Genomic DNA, 16,531 nt, shown 5'->3' with positions numbered 1-16,531 from the left:
GATTTAGAAAGCCAAGGCACTGACTGATAGGATAATCTTGGAGAATATACAATAGTGCTAAGCATGATATTTGGGATGATGATGATGTTATTTTAATCTTAGTTGTAAGACATTATTGAAATTGCTACATTGTGTTATGTGTATGAGAAAATTGCATGTGTTTTTCATCTTTTAGTTTTAAGATACCATAATTGAAATCTTATTTCAGATCTAAGTCTCTTCAGGCCTGTTTATGCACCTAAAGATTTTCTTGAGGTAAGAATTCATGAAACAACTCAGCAATTGAATTGCATCCATTACAGGTTTTTTATGTGAGGTGGAAGAAGTGTTTTTTAAGTCTCAGAGAGACAAGTAAGCAGTACAATTTGCTATTATTCTAAAGAAGCCCAATTGGTATGATAGAGATGATTGTCCATGGAGTGAAACAATAGAAAGCTCATACACAGTATTTGCAGAACCTTAGATTTTTATTTTCTGAGTGATTGTCCATACACATATTTACACTCAGACTAAGTACTAGTACTGTAGACTACCAGGGTCCCAGAACAGTCTGTGAGGGCAACCCACACAAATCCCCTGCACTTGTGGATAGCATTTACAAACCTCTCTCTCCTACAAGGTCCTTCTCTCAATCAGATTAGCCTTTGCACTTTCTCCAGGTCTTTTTAAGACAGTGTCTGATTTCACTATTAATTAAGGTTAACATATTTTATGTGTGGCTCTAAAGGCACGTGGACACTTGTTTGTTAATTTACTCTAAGGATAGGACTAAAAAAGTGAAAATGCTTGTCACATACGTGCATGCACTTTGTATTTTCTTATTGCCAATGGGCCTTTAAGAATTCTAAAGTAGATTATTGAACTGTTCTTCTGTACCTTCTGTACCTAATGGTAATTTCTTATGTTATCCAGCACTTGTAGAAGTGATGGAGATATTCTTAAATCTTTTAACTGCTGCAATTCTAGTTCAGCAACAATAGAAAGACCAATGGTGAACAACAGTCTCTCAAAAAAGAATGAGCTGTGTTGACATGAACAGGTTGCAGTGCAGTAGAAGTGCATTTGTGGAGTGGAAGAGTTGGTGCAGCATTCACAGTGTGGATTTTTAGGGGTTTTACTTTAGTTAAATGCCAGTCTGACTGCTTCGACTGCCTGCCAGTCTATGACCAGAATGCATCAAATGTGCTAAAGGTACATCTTGGTTGTGATATTAACCAAGCACAGTAGTTGAGAGAGGTCCAGAGATTCTCTGTGAAGTCTCACTCTTGTTCTGAGAAAAGTTGGCCATGTAGGTACATCTACAGCAGGAGCTCATGCGTATGTCAGATAACTGGACAAGGCAGACAGTTAACCTGCAAAAATGATGATTCTGTAGTGATTAATACATTTCTAATATGTTTGCACTGGTATTTCAGACAAATTGGCATTTATAACAAGTGAAAATGGACACATTTTATGATTCCAGGTGTTGTTTACAAAACAAAATGCTGTTCTCTTTTTTTTTTTTTTTGATGGCTGTAGTTTTAAATTATATTTGTGACCTTCTGTTTCTCCGAAGAATAACCTGATTGAAGCTAACTTTTCCTCTGAAAGTAATTCCCCAACTTTATAAATGTTAATTAATTATAAATGTTAAATTGCAGTATATGAAGCTGCTAGACTGATTGGTGTTTGAAATTTTAGGTCACCTAGGATTGTGAAAAATCAAATATTAAATAGAAATGTTTGGAGTTGAGAGGCTTTGGTTTATAATCAGAAAAAATCATTACAAAAAAAAAGAGATAACATGATTGTCAAGGCTTTAAAATCAGAAATGATGGTACTACCCATCATTTTGCATGGTTCAAGTGTAGAATGTATGTATAAAACAGAACTTACTTTACCAGCTATATTTATAATAGGAATGGCCAACAGAGCAATAAATTTGCTGTCATCAACAGTACATAACGACACAGTAGGAGGTTTGGGATTAAAATATGATGGAAAATAAAATTTATGAAATCCTCAGTTGTATATCCTACCAGTCATACAGGAATCACATCATCAACAACATGACAGAATAGATTTTTAGAGTTCATATGATCTCCTCTTTTAGTCACATCAATCTAGATCAATCAGAGATTAATGTATTTTAATGTTTGAAATGATTCATTGTAAGTTTAGTGGAATGTCTTTTGTAGTGGTAGAAAAGACTGATTGTATTAATTATGAATTGCTTAATGCTTATCAATTGTAAATACATTTCTGAATCCTACAATAAACTTTATATTCACTTTATTACTTTTCTGAAGAGCTCCTCTTTTCAAGTTACTCATGTCAGAAAATTTTAATTAAACAAATTTTAATTTATTCTGTTTTCCATCACTGTACTAACAGTCAAGTTGTACGTTTAATCTTGAATCTGTAAACAAATCCATTTTCATTTTAGACTTATCTAGTGACTTTCTAGGTCACTTTTTTTTTTCCCTAATACTGTTTTCTTTCCAGAATTTTGAGTTTGTTTCATTAATCTTTTAATTTACAAGTCTGATGGTGAATTTTCATGGTATTAGAATATTTAAGACTGAGAATTGTAGAAATAGAATGTTGCAGAATTTCATAAAAGCTGGAAATTTACATTTGAAGGAATCTTTGCCAGCTTAACATTATAATATTAAAACATATATAATAAGAGGATATGTCAGATGAAATTATTTTCTATATTCTAGTTATTTACCTTGACATTAAGTTCTTCTCTTTTAAATTTTATCCTTACTTCAGATTTTTAATTTTGTAAAATATAAAATAATAAAAAATAATAATAAATAGTAGATAATAAATAAATAATAATAATAATAAAACTTAAATGGAAAAAAGTATTTGGAGGTTTTGTTATTTAGTAAGAAAATATTTTAATAGCAAATTGTACATCATTTTGATTAAGCACTATGTAGGATTTCCAGTGTAAAAGCATGAATAAAGATTCTTTCAGAAAAGCAGTAGTGCTGTAGAATATCCTGGATATTGTAGCCATCAGAAAGCTTCAAATAGCTTTGAGAAGGAAGCTAATTTTAGTGAAGAAATTTGTATGTAGCCAGCTCTTTGTCTCATTTATCAAAAATGCTTTCTGCTTTTTTATTTCATAAGTTGAGCTTACTTTTTGAAGTGGAGTATGTTTCTTCCCTGCAAAAGTTGGCTTCTTTTTTGTTTTGAAAATGTAGATAGTTTGATAATTTGGGCCTGTACATGTAGTAGCTGTGGGAAATGGTTTTATGCCAAAGGTACAGTTTGCAGTATTGATTTTGGGAACAGTTCTGAATGTAAATTTCCAAGTATGTGCAAGGAATGACGGAGCTATTGTGTTTAAGGTACTGATGAATCTTCGAAACCCAAATTATGAAAATGGAGAACAGCCTAGTTTCAGAAATCATCTGGGGCTAATTCAAGTTCCTCTAAACGTTAAAGATATTCCAGAATTGGTAAGTATATTCTTTCTTAACAATAAGTTTCTATAAAAGTAATTTTGCCTTGGTGATGAATAAGAACCTATACAATAATAGAGTATATTAAAATTGAGATAAGTTTTTCCTTTTGTAAATGAAAATCAACATGAACATAAAGTGGATCACTAGTTAAAATAAAACATAGAAAAGTTTTATGATAAGACATTCTTATTGGCAAAGAAAACACTTAAATGCTAAATTGTCAGTCAATTAGGAAATTTTCATTTTGTGCCACGCAGCTCTTGATTTGAAATATATGCTCATGCATGTTTTCTTAATTTTTTTTTAATGGAAAAGAAAAAAAGTCTAGCTATCCAATTTATTTTTGTCTCTGTTTTATTTGAGCTGCACAAGATCAGTTAACCTGACAATCAATTTCTGATTTTCTTCTTAAATTAATTTTCAATCCTGTTATAATTTCAGACTGTAAATGAAAGGAATTTGAATATAGGTCTTATTGCTGGACGACAGGAAAACTATTCTTAATGCCCCACTGATGAGGTTTGTCAGGATTTTGTGCCGATAGAAAAACTTTCATCTGGGTTGAGAAACAGCTCGGAATTAGAGATCATTAACCTAATAGTTTATTTTTCACTTTATTACATCCTGGTATAGCTCATAGGCATCTTGAAAACTGAAATTAGAGTAAGGATTGATGTGAGATTTTTCTCCTTTTAAAAACCTGAGCTCTTATTTCATAAATATGCATTTAAAAGAAATACATTTTGTGGAGAAAATGTTTGCATTTAGACTTCGAGAAGAATTCTTGTGATTTAGGGAATTAAACGCTGTTGATTTCCTTTTTATGGTTTTGTTTCTTTTCAGAAAGAAGACTTCAGTGAACTAGACTTAAACATAGGACAACTGGGTATTGATGATTCAGCACAAGTGCCTCCTGGTTAGCTAATGCTGTGCTTCACTCATTTAATTAGAACACTAATGCATAGAATACTGTACAAATATCAAATAATCTGTGTATTTCTTTCACAAGAAACCATATATGTTTGTTATGTTTGTAGTAATTTTCTTGGTAAAAAGTAGCTAAAATAGACAGCATTTCAAATACTGAGGGTCAGATTTAAAGAGATATAAAATAGTGAGCTTCACTTGAAAATAAGTTTATTTCAGGTATTTGAACACTAGAGAAAAAAATTGCCTGTTACCAAAAATACAGAAAATACTGAAAAATCTTGTCAAACCTGTAGTGTGACACTGTTAATATATGCACATATAAATGTCTTCTATTATTTTTCCTTGTACACAGTTATTCCAGTAGAACCAAGCATTAAAATGGTGTTTCACACAAAAATGAAAAAGACTATATTATGAAGTTATTTTTCTTTTAAAATGGAAATTTACCTAATTAAAAGTCTTAGTTCCTGTAGCACAGTGCAGCTTCTGTATTTTTGTCTCTCTGACCAGAAGTTGTTTAGTATTATTCCTTGAAAAAGAACATTGATGCTGATGCAATTTAATTTTAGTGCCTTCACATTCAGCTGATTTTTTACTGCTATAGATATGTAGAAAAATACAGAATATTTTACTAGGTTTTTTTTAATTTTCTTATCTAATATTTGCAATTCGTCTTTATTTCTTTATTTTCTAGAGTTCTTTGAAAATGAGCATGTACGTATCGGACAAAAAGGTGGGCATCTATTTCCATCTGTAAAATAAACAAAAAACTGAGTAGTAACAAATACATCTAGTAATTTTATATCTCATACGCCTTTAGAATTTTAACAACTTAGGCAGACTAGAACAAAACATAGTCAATAATAACATTGTAATTTAGACAAGGATGGAAAAGGAAGCATTGCAGTCTACCAGTAGCTATCAGATAAATAGTTCCACAGATATTTCATTAAAATTAAATAGGAAGCATAGACACGCAGCTTTTTGGTGATAACTTAGGTCACTGCTGAATTTCATTTTAAAATCAAAAGATTCTGGACTCCTTTCCCTGCATACACAGTTCTCATTAGTGTAATGGGTTTTATGTCTGCGTAAAAAAAAATGTTTTAATGGTTATTTGCAACTGCAGAACTTGTTAAATATTGCAGTACTTAACCGCCATCTATACACCTTTTTTTTCTGAAAATGTTGTTTCCTTGAAGGATGAGAAATGATCTGGAAAGGAATAAACATTTCTTAGTTCAGATTTGCTTTTATAAGCATACATACAATGTTTGAAATCCAGCAACACCCACTAATTACTGTCCCTTGTGATTCTTTTTAAACTTTATCAAACAAAAAAAGGGAGTTGATGCAATTCCAAAACTCCCTTTTGTTGTTTCACTAACCAATCAAGGATCTTTCAGTCTTCTCTTTTTGTGGATCTTATTTTGTCCATTGTCTGTTCTCTGTTCCAAGTGCAACTTATTAGGGTACAGTCCATCTCCCTCTTCATAGAATCATAGAATCACCAAGGTTGAAAAAAATCCTCAAAAATCATCTAGTCAAACTGTCCACCTGCCACCATTATTTCCCACTAAACCGTGTCAGTGCAGCATCTAAATGTTCCTTGAACACTTCCAGAGACAGTGACTCAACCACTTCCCTGGGCAGACCAATCCCAGCACCTGACCACTCTTTCAAAGAAGTGTTTCCCAGTATCCAACCTGAACCTTGCCTGGCCCAACTTGAGACCATTCCTTCTAGTCCAATCACTGGTTATGTAGGAGAAGAGGCTGAGCTCCTCCTCACCACACCCTCCTTTCAGGTAGCTGAAGAGAGCTATAAGGTCTTCCCTGAGCCTTCTCTTCTACAGGCTAAACAATCCCAGTTCTTTTCTATTTTGTCCCTTAAAAAATCTCCACTCAAGCTTACTGAGATTTAAATCCCCACACAATGTAATTTTTAATGCTCATCTCTTGTCTGTGTAGAGCAGGCTCTATTACACAGATTGTCTTAGCTTTGTATCTGTGCGAAGACACAGAATCTTGTAAAACTGCAAGCTAAAGGCTTGACCATGAATATTTAAGTTCATTCAAGGGGATACTTCTCCATGCTCCATTGGATGTTGTTTATGACCTTGCCTGTCATGGATGCATTGATTTTCTCTTATGTAAAATATTACTTAGTCTGAGGAGCTGCTGTTATTGTATTTTAATTTGTAATTCCATAATTATATTGAAAAACTCATCTTGTATGTGAAAAAGCTATTTTTTTCATAGTCTGTGTCTCAGTAAAAAATGGCAAGGTAAACACTCATAGATGCTGAGATGCGTCACAGTCTTTTCTGAAGTTTTGTGGGAATTGCAGAAAGTCTTGGAAGAAAAGGAGATCACACAACATCTGTGTTAGAGCTCTACAGGTTAAACAAAAAATTGGCAGACCAATCTATTCAGTACTTAAAAAGAGAAAAAAAAAAAAGAGAAGAATCATTTCAGTAGGTTTTTGAATCTGACCTCATCCTTCCATTACAAGACTGATATGGTGATTTTAATATACAGTTAAATTTAGAATAGCAAATTGTTTCTGATGGACTGCTGAAAAATTGGAGGATACAGATTTGGAAGCGTCTCACTATCAGAACACTATTGATCTGTGGGCAGTTGTTTAAGTTTTTTGTTCTTGCTATCTATCACAACTTAGTTTTTTAATCACACACTAGTAATCAAGCTGAAAAATCCAAAATCAATTTGAGTATCATAATTGCCTCAATGAAATTGATATTTTCCATCTTGAAATTATTTACATTGTGGTTCACAGTACTTTCTAAAATATTCAAATACTTTGTAAAAGTCAATCAGTTCACAGAATTATTCTCCCAAACCCATCTATAGATAGTTAACATCAAAGTAGGGCAATAAGAAAGCAGAGTAAGTGGCTATCTCATATTTGATATAACACTCATACTGGAGTATTTTGTGGCTACGTATGACTGCTTGTTCCACTTGGTGTCAGCCTAGAAGCTGCAACTGGCTTAAGTAAAAACATTTAAGTGCTATTCCTCTGCTGATGGCAGAATGTCAATTGTTTTCTTTCCCAAAGAACTACTTCAAAATTGAATTGTGGAAACCAGACCTTTTAGATATTTTCTCTTTAGTTAATGTTTACAACATGGTAAACTAGATGGTATACCCTGTTCCTGAATCTTCATGTTATATGTTTATAGGGCTAAACTGCACTGAAACTATCAAATGCTATAAAGTACTAGCCTTACTGTCTTGCATTTTTTGTTACTTGCATGTATGTGATTTATTTGTCAAATAGATTTTTGAATTCTTTTCTTATAACAAACATCACCTAAAACAAATATTTTCAAATGATTGCTTGCACAGAAAACTGTGATAAGCTACATAAGCAGAAAAAAGGAAGGCATTAAATTTCAATGAAATGTTTCTTTATAATACAATATTTTATTCCTTTTATATTTTTATTTTTGTATCCAGACTAATATCCATTTCAAATACATAGAAATGTTACAGAACTCTGTTATTTTTGGTATCAATTCAATTTTTAGTACTTATAAAATAGCAATTAAGAAATAAGGAACTTGATAGTCTGATAAACTTTGGAAATCTTAAATTACTGTTGTTTATTGCTTGCTTCATTTTTTACAGTTTTAGCAGAACAAGATAGTGCTGCAGCTCAACAATATGTTCGTCAGGGATGTCCAACGGCACTCCGAGCTGATCTATGGGCCCTCATTCTGAATATTTCTAATCAGCCAGAGGTAAGGGAGAGCAAAATCTGAAGGTGTGTGTGCAACCACATTTTTTCTGTTCTTGAAAAAGATAATGAAATATTCTACTGAGTTTTCACACTAACTGATACACATTCCTTTCAGAAACCTCAGTGTTGTGGTAAAGTCTTTTAGGCTCTTCTCTAAGTATATAAGCAAAATACTATGGAACAGACTATTTATTTGATCTAGCTAGCTTCTGAGCTTTTCCTTAATGGTGCTGCTTTTCTTTCAGAGGAGACAAGAAAGAAGTGTCATAAAGATGAAACTCTGAAGTTTTTCAAAAAGAAAATGCAAATGCCTTTTTCCTGGCTGTTAGAACCAGACATAATCTGCGTATACATATCTTGTAAATTGCTTCATATTTGTGGATTGTTTTCATGCCTGTTCATACAGCAGCATTTTTTCATTTTTTGTTTTCATACTTTGTGTTTTACTGAAGTCCTCAAGGATGAAATCTGTTGCAGTATTAGAAGACAGTCAATATATCTAGTATATTCATACCATAGGAAGTTAAATCCTTATTTAAGTCATTTCAGAATTGTGAATAATTTGATACAATATTTTGATTTCAATTAAAATAACATGCAGAGATGTAAGTTTAGTCACAAATGTGGAAATTTTACTGTATTTCATGTCCTTTGAAGATGCTGTCAATTTCTTACAACTCTGAGGCTGGTAACTACAGAGTATAGTGATAAGATCTTATCCTTAAAAATAAACCTGAATCCTGTTAATTGACAATTTACTTATCAAGTATTTGTGCAAAAACAAGTCTTTATTGAAATTATTTGGCCTGGAATTGGAATTACTTAGCTTATACTTTTTTGAAAATCTCGAGTAGACTTTTGTTTCTAGTAAATAAAGATTAAATCTTCTGTAGAAGAAGCTGTTGAAATAATAACAAAATATTGTAAATCTTAATTGAGATGCTCAACACAAAACTTAAATTCTATGAAATTATTAGATCAACCTGAAGTTTAGAAGTCTTTCTCTTTAAGAGAGCAGGAGTATTATCATGTGAAATTAATGTTGTTGGTTACACTGCATTTGTTTGTATCCTGCTAAGTCCTGTGTGCTCTCAGAGCATCTTTATCTTAATGTAGAAAGTGAAATAGTTGAACAATAATTAAAAAAAAAAAAAGTATAATGTTTTGATGACTGAAAGTCAATAAAATAATAAAAAGAATATTTCACATTATGTTCATGTAAAGCATGAGCTAATATGGAAATAGATTTATCAAAATCTAGTTCCTGAAATTGATGTGGACAATTCTCAACAGTCATTTTTCTTTTTAAAGTGGAACAAGCTATATTTTCACATTTTCCTTCAGGAGATATTCTACAGGTTTCAGAGCCTTGAGAATGATCTTATTTGGCTATACGTAGGGAATTATTGGTGAGACAGTGCTTTGTGGTGCAGCTGAGGTGATGTCAAGTGGCTGGAGAATGAGAAACCTCAAGAAAAAGTGGTAAGCGAGGATGGATGAAATGATGAGAACTGCAAGTTTGTCAACAGCTTCAAATTGTTGAAATTAAGAATTGGAAAAGAGAAAAAAAAAATCCCCCACATCCTTCCGCATAGAACAGAAATTATTGTAAGTGTAGAAAGATACACTATATTGGAGAATATCTACTAAAACACTGAGTTTACGAATGCTTGAATTGTATGCTAAGCTGACATTTTCCAAAACTGTTTCTGCATAATGTAGCATAGTGTTTGTTATTCTGTGCTATAAGTTATAATTGCTTTATGAATTTTGAGTATGAAACGCATTGAAGAAATATGCTTTCTGGCAAAGAAACTTAATAACTGCTCGAAGACTGGTGGGGTAGCACATGAGTTACTGTAGCTGTGTTATAATCTGAATGCCCATAGTTCACTTTATGCTTTGTTAGTGTTTCACAGAAGTATTGATACAACTATTGCCAGAGTATTAACAACCTGAGACCTTCTTGCATATACACCTTTATTTTTTTTGCAAAATATAGCAAAGCAGTTTTCAGATGTTTAGAGCTGTTTTTTAGTCTGCTGTGGTTTTTTTAGGCTTTATTGGTTTATCTAACACATCTTCTCCCTCTACCTCATATGTATTGTTTCTCTGCTAGAATTGAATGGTTGCATGGATTTCTTACTGTAATATTTTTGATCTGCAGCTTAGGATCTATTACATTTATAGATATGTGCATCTATAACTCAGAAGAGTCATGATTTCCTTCTTTTAATCTAAAATGTTAGAAGTGTTTTGTATAATAGGCATTGTGTGTACTAGCATCAAATATTGTTATTTGGAAAAACGTATTCAGTAAGGCTCAGCCTCTGTATAAAGCCAATACACAGCCAACTAAGGGATAATACTGGCAATCTAGCAGCATAATCGGCAACTGTAAGTTCTACGTACAATTATTTAGATGTTTTTAAACACACTGCCTAGCAATGAATTATTAGTTTTCATCTGTAATCGCATGTTTTAGAGAAACTGTTTAAAAAGCATTTTTTGAGGTTAAAAGTCAAACCTTTAAAAGCCTATCTACTACTATCACATAGTATTCTGTACAGACAGTCCAATTTGCTGTGTGTATATATATACGTATATATATATATAATCATATGACCTTGTGACTGTGTGATTCAGGTTTTCCTGTGGGACATCTGTCTCATTCATTGCACCAAATGGATTGCATGCAGTTACTAAAAATCTGTTGAATACTCTTTCTCCCCTTTTTTTTGTTACCCTATTCATCCACTGCATTCGCATTCAAACAGTGCTTAGGGAACTTTTTTTTTTTAAATTATTTCATACCTTTTTTTTCTTTTTTGTGTACTTTTGAGTTAACAGGTTGGAAATCTTAATTCTGAGAAGTCTAGCACAAAGAAATTAGTAATGCTTTACTTTATGCAGCTTTTACTGAGTGTAACTTTCTAGGTTTAAAAACATAATAACCAATTAGGTGCTAAGTTTGTAATAGGGCATTATGTAACTGCACGTAGCATCAGTAGAGATACTAGGCTAAGGATCAGTAGCCTTAGATTCCCACTCAGATCTCTCCTGTTCAAAAAGCTGAGAACCTAGCAACACTGTTGTCACTGTGACTAAGGATATCATAACCCAAACAGTTCTTTGATTCATTATGATGCCATAAGCAAAACTGCATTGAAACTGGTCTTGTAAACGTGATATGAGCACTGTACAGCATCCTTTATGAATCCTTTTTGTTCTTGTACAGAAGTCAGTTTGTACATCCAGTAAAGTCATTCCTTGCATATCAAAACACTAAATCTGTTCTAAGTCTGAATAAAGCAGCACATTCAATTTAATGTTAAGTTATTTTGACTGCTGAGATGAAAGGACCAGATATTTAAATGATTAGTTTTATTTGTGATTTAAAAAAATATTTTAATAATCGCAGGAAAATCTGTGGACCCTGGTAAGCCAACATAAAATATAGTTTAGTAGTTTGCTAGTTATGAAAGGAAAAGATTAGTGCAAAACACTGCTCTAGAGATAGCATTAACTGGTGCCTTGGTGTATGACCTCAACCAAGAGTATTTTTAGAAGACTTCTTGTTTTTGCATATAAACGTAAAAACGTGTTCTCCATGTCTAGCAAAAGATAGCTCTTTGCCTTCACATCACTTTCTTCTCCCACTTCCAAACAGCTTTTATAATTGCCTGAGGCACTTTTGGAGAAATTAAAACAAGGAAATTGTAACAGAAAACATTAGATTATTGGAATCTCTTTCTCAAATTTCAGTAGAGAGTGGTTGTTTCATCAAGTACCATTCAGTCATGAGTTTCATTTTGCCATTGTAGTAGGAGAAGTTACATTGTAGGTTTCCCTCATTTGCAAGATGCTTCTGTGCCACTGCTGGAAGGAAAGACAAGTTGTTAATTTTCTCTTCAAAAGAAGAGAAAATTGCCTTTCCCTTTCTGCTTAATGAGACAGAATGTGGCTATTCTGAATATTTTCCATCCAAGTTTAGTAATATTCTAAAACTTTTGTTGGTTAGTTATAAGCCGTTCCCAATAATGAAGGGCAGCTCCAAACTTTGTCATCAATTTGGGATGCATCTCACAGTAGGAAGTGTTGAGGAAAAATTCTCTGTTATAGAGGTTGGTTCACATTGTCTCTTCAGGGCAAAATAGCTACCAAAACACTTTCAAAGGACATTTATTCTCTAGCATAGAGTTTTGTGTCTTTCCAGTTCCTTGCTTGTTTATCATCCTAGAATACCCAGAAATAGAAAATATACATTTTCATGAATAAACAGGGACAGTTCTCGCAAGCAGTTTTATAAAACATGTGCTCCAGCTAAAATCATGAGCACGTTCAGTAGTATCATCCATGTTATCATTTTTTCTTTGAACATGTAGTGGATAAGTAGGCAGATAATGTGCATTTTGAGGCAGTCTTTACTGATAACACATGAAAAATTGTCAGCTGTATTTTGGGTATTATGTTGTCTCTAAATATTCTGCAGTTCAAATGTTAATGTGATATAATTTAACTAGTTATTATTCAGTAAAAGAAATGGTGGCTATATCTTGTCTATGATTGTTGGTTAGATTTTATTTTATTTAAACTTCTAGTCATGCTTTATAGAGTAATATTTTAAGATTCCTTAAAATTATAAAATAGAAAGCTGAGACCATTTCTTAAATTGCTACAAAGCCTGAAATATATAGATAATTACTTTTCAATTTAGAAATATTTTTCAATCTTTTCTAAAAGAATTGAATGGTTTGATTCTTTTGATATATTTTCATATTTGAATGCCAGGTTTTGCTTTTATTTTTCTGATGTTGTCTTGACATCCATCTGAGCTCTGTTTATGGTTGAAATTGCCTCTAACCTTCACTTGCAGAGTCAGTTCAGGTGGATTTAGCATTCAGTTTGTTTTTGATGTCTGTTCTTTCTGCTGTGTTTATGTACGGTTTCCTGGGAAACTGACAGATCCATCTGATATCACTAAATTAACTCTTCTCAATGCATTCGATGAAAAATTTGTTTTTAATGTTTCCCTTCAGTAGCAAAACAAGCACCAAGGAAAAAAAGCTCAGCCTTGTGCTATACAAACAACTTCTAAATGATGAAGTTGTTAATGTTCTCTGCCGCTGCTTCTGTTTTCTAAACAATACATTTTGGCTTTCGGAGTTGTAGCAGAACTTAGTTTGTTCAAGTAAAATGCAGACATTTGGGACTGTATTTGACTTACGTTAAGTAACTGGCATGGGATTTTATTGTGTTTTTTTAAAAGTTTTCTGTGAATTATGCCTGAGAACACTGTAAAGACTAAAAATAATGTAGACTTACAACAACTATTTAATGCAACCTGATCTTTTTGGCTTTTAACTCTGATGAAATGTAAGCATAAATATACAGCATTTAAATATACAGCATTAGTTACATATAGATAGCAACTTTAAAAGCTTGAATTGGCATATGAGCATTAATTCATGAGGCTTCACAGATCATGAAACATAAACACTCTTATCTCTGGCTCTGGGCAGGCAAGGCAAAGAGGTTAATAGATAAATCTGAAAAACAATGGGTGAAACATTTTTTATTTGGGAATTTTTAAGTAAAAATGTCACTCATTTGCTGTTGAACTTTGAGGGCAGTAACTTCAGGTACTTTTCCTATTGACTTTACAGTTCTCTGAAGATGTAACCTATCTGATCTAAATGCACAATTCCAAGGTGATTTCATAATCTGCAAGATTAGATGCTACTGAAGCATGATTTGTATTATCTTAAGCTAGTTAGATTGCAAGTGATAGTGACTAGAAAGACAACACAGAAGAGTGACTCAAGACATGATATTTGTATATCACATATATATATATGTACATATATGTATAACATATATGTATAAAATATCCTTGGAGGTATGATTCTGAGCTTGACCAAAACTTCCCCAGCAAGAAAGGGGAGCTCTGTTAATCAGAGTTCTCCAAGCTATGGTTTCCTGTTGGCAAGAAGCCTTTCAATTCTTGAAGAGGCTCAAGATGCACTTTTTTGGGGGGTTCCCTATGGATTGTCACCATATGAAGTAACACTGTTCTTGTCAGAGAGGCTTCCTTTTTCTCACTGGTATTCTGAGCTGCCTAACTCTTGCAATGTATAAGCAGCCTGTGTGCCTTAAAACGAGCAATTTATGCTTTACTGAATTTTACTCTAATCAACTGGCCCATAATTACATGGGAGCCTGATCAAGAAGAAGTTTATCGCAGCTTCTTGTGTTGTGCTGTCTAGTACAGCTCTCTTCTAAAGAACATGTAGCTCAGAGAGGTTATTTGTGGTAAAATTATTGATGAAGAACTGCTGATTCTAGTTCAGTGTTTATTGTGAGTTCTTTGAGTGATTATTTATAAATAAGTTAAACTTTTTGTGTCTCATTTTTTGGTTTGTAGAAAAGGAGATCATAATGCTTCTGTATGCAGATTATGCTACACAAACTGTCTTGCTGTTTCTTGCCTATGCAGAGCAACAGAATACTTCATTCTAATGTTGGAATGTTCTAATTGGACTTCATTCCAGTGTTGAAAGCGAGCTACAGAGCTCATCACCTTTCTGCCTTGAGGATCTGTAGTTTGGAATATTTTTGGATTATTAGATTTTAAAGAGAAGTTGACAGTCACAGCAAACCACTCATTTTCTTCCCATTCTGTCTTAGTATTTTCTTGAAGTTAAAACTCTTCTTACTATTTGGTTATGCATATTTGAGAAATTGGCTATACGTTTCCTAACAGATTTGAATGCTGCCTTGGTTATAAACTTCGTGAAATATCAAGCTTATTAGTGCTTGTGGAATACCTTTAAGGCATCTTACTTGCATACACGGCAGAAACAGTTAATTCCACAATATGCTGGGTGCTGTTTTTTTTTTTGTTTGTTTTTTGTTTTTCTTTTTGCAAGCATCATCTGTCATAATATGTGCAGGTATTTGAGACAGGAGAAAGAAAACCAGAAAAACTTCATATATTATTTTTTCAACAGTGCTGCGCTTATATATACTGATGCTTTAAAATTCTAACCTGAATATTAGAGTAGTTATCTGTAGCATTTAAAAACTGTGCTACATTCAGACTGCTACTAGTTTATATTTAGTAAATATTTGTGTCACCCTTTGTAAAGAATTAGTGTACTATTTATACTTACTTTTTTTTCCATCTCCTCATTCCCTGTGGTAGTTACCAGTACTTAAGAAATAATGCATTTATCCTCATTTCAAATTAAGTGTAATGTATTTCAAATTAAGTAATATATTAATTCTAATAACTTTCTAAGTGCATGCTATTCACCACTTTCCAGTTTTTGATCAGTGCAAAGAACAGGTGCTATGGCCTTGTCTGTACTTTCTCTCATTCTCTCCTTCTATAATGCTGTCTTCAAATTTCACCTTACTTCTCTCTTTTTTTTTTTTTTTTTTAAATCCTTACTCCAGTCTTGCATATTTTGCAAAGGAATCAGCAATATTATGTATATTAGTGTTATACAAACATCTCTGTGGTGTCAGGAGAAACACACTGAAATTTAAAAAACATTGTAATGACCTCAGGACTGATAATTTAGTTAATATGTTATTACAAATTCATCTAAAACAATTTGAAACAATAATATTCAATTGTTGGCATAATGGCAGAGATGTATTTATGAATTACATGATGATAGTGCAACATGTAATATCTCTTTTTCCCACTGCAAGCTTTTTCTAAGAAGAAAGGGATAAAATAAAAAACACAAAGAAATGTTTGTTCTTTTAATTTCTTGTTGTTTCCCCTTTGTTCATCTTATGTATGCATTCAGGAAATAATTCAAGTTTTAAACAAGTCTGAGTTATTTGTATTCTTCAAAAGATTTTTGATATATTTAATCATGATTTAATCTTCCAACATTTTAAAAATGTAGAGATTCATATTAGATTGATGTAAAATATTTGCTGCAGCTCAGTAATGCTGGAAGATATGACAGAACTCATTAGTGGAGAGATGCATGAAAATAGAGGTAAACAACTAAAGAAATAAGGCAGTGATTTTACCATAGAAACAGTTTTGACTGTTTAGTGACCCAAAAGTTGGAAGATGAGAATCTTTGGTTTGAATTAGTTTGTTCATTCTCACCCTGTTAATTACGTAATAAATGAATAAACATGAAAGGGAGTTCACTTTATGAAGTCTCAAATATATGCCTCATTTCTGGAGCCTTTTAAGTAGCCATAGAGTGCTTCCTAAATGATGTAGTGAGACTTTGAGTTTAATGCATGCTTTTCATTTTTGTTTTTATTATTATTAATAGAAATCATCTTTCGTAGTTTAAACATAAATTACAATTTTGTCTCCGACTGATGATGATAATATT

General features: G+C 32.6%; 1 protein-coding gene across 2 annotated transcripts in view; it reads left to right on the top strand.

Moving 5' to 3' along the window:
- TBC1D19 (TBC1 domain family member 19) overlaps positions 1-16,531 on the top strand; it is a 45,153-nt gene that overhangs the window by 15,333 nt on the left and 13,289 nt on the right. For both annotated transcript variants that reach the window (XM_031588448.2, XM_090139584.1), the window contains exons 7-11: positions 209-255; positions 3,348-3,458; positions 4,308-4,380; positions 5,089-5,127; positions 8,048-8,160. In XM_031588448.2, coding sequence (XP_031444308.1) covers positions 209-255; positions 3,348-3,458; positions 4,308-4,380; positions 5,089-5,127; positions 8,048-8,160 — 383 coding nt within the window. The remainder of the gene's footprint in view (positions 1-208; positions 256-3,347; positions 3,459-4,307; positions 4,381-5,088; positions 5,128-8,047; positions 8,161-16,531) is intronic.

Source organism: Phasianus colchicus, chromosome 4, assembly GCF_987193195.1.
Source record: "Phasianus colchicus chromosome 4, bPhaCol1.hap1.1, whole genome shotgun sequence".
NCBI lineage: Eukaryota > Metazoa > Chordata > Aves > Galliformes > Phasianidae > Phasianus > Phasianus colchicus.
This window is presented reverse-complemented; position numbering and strand designations above follow the sequence as displayed.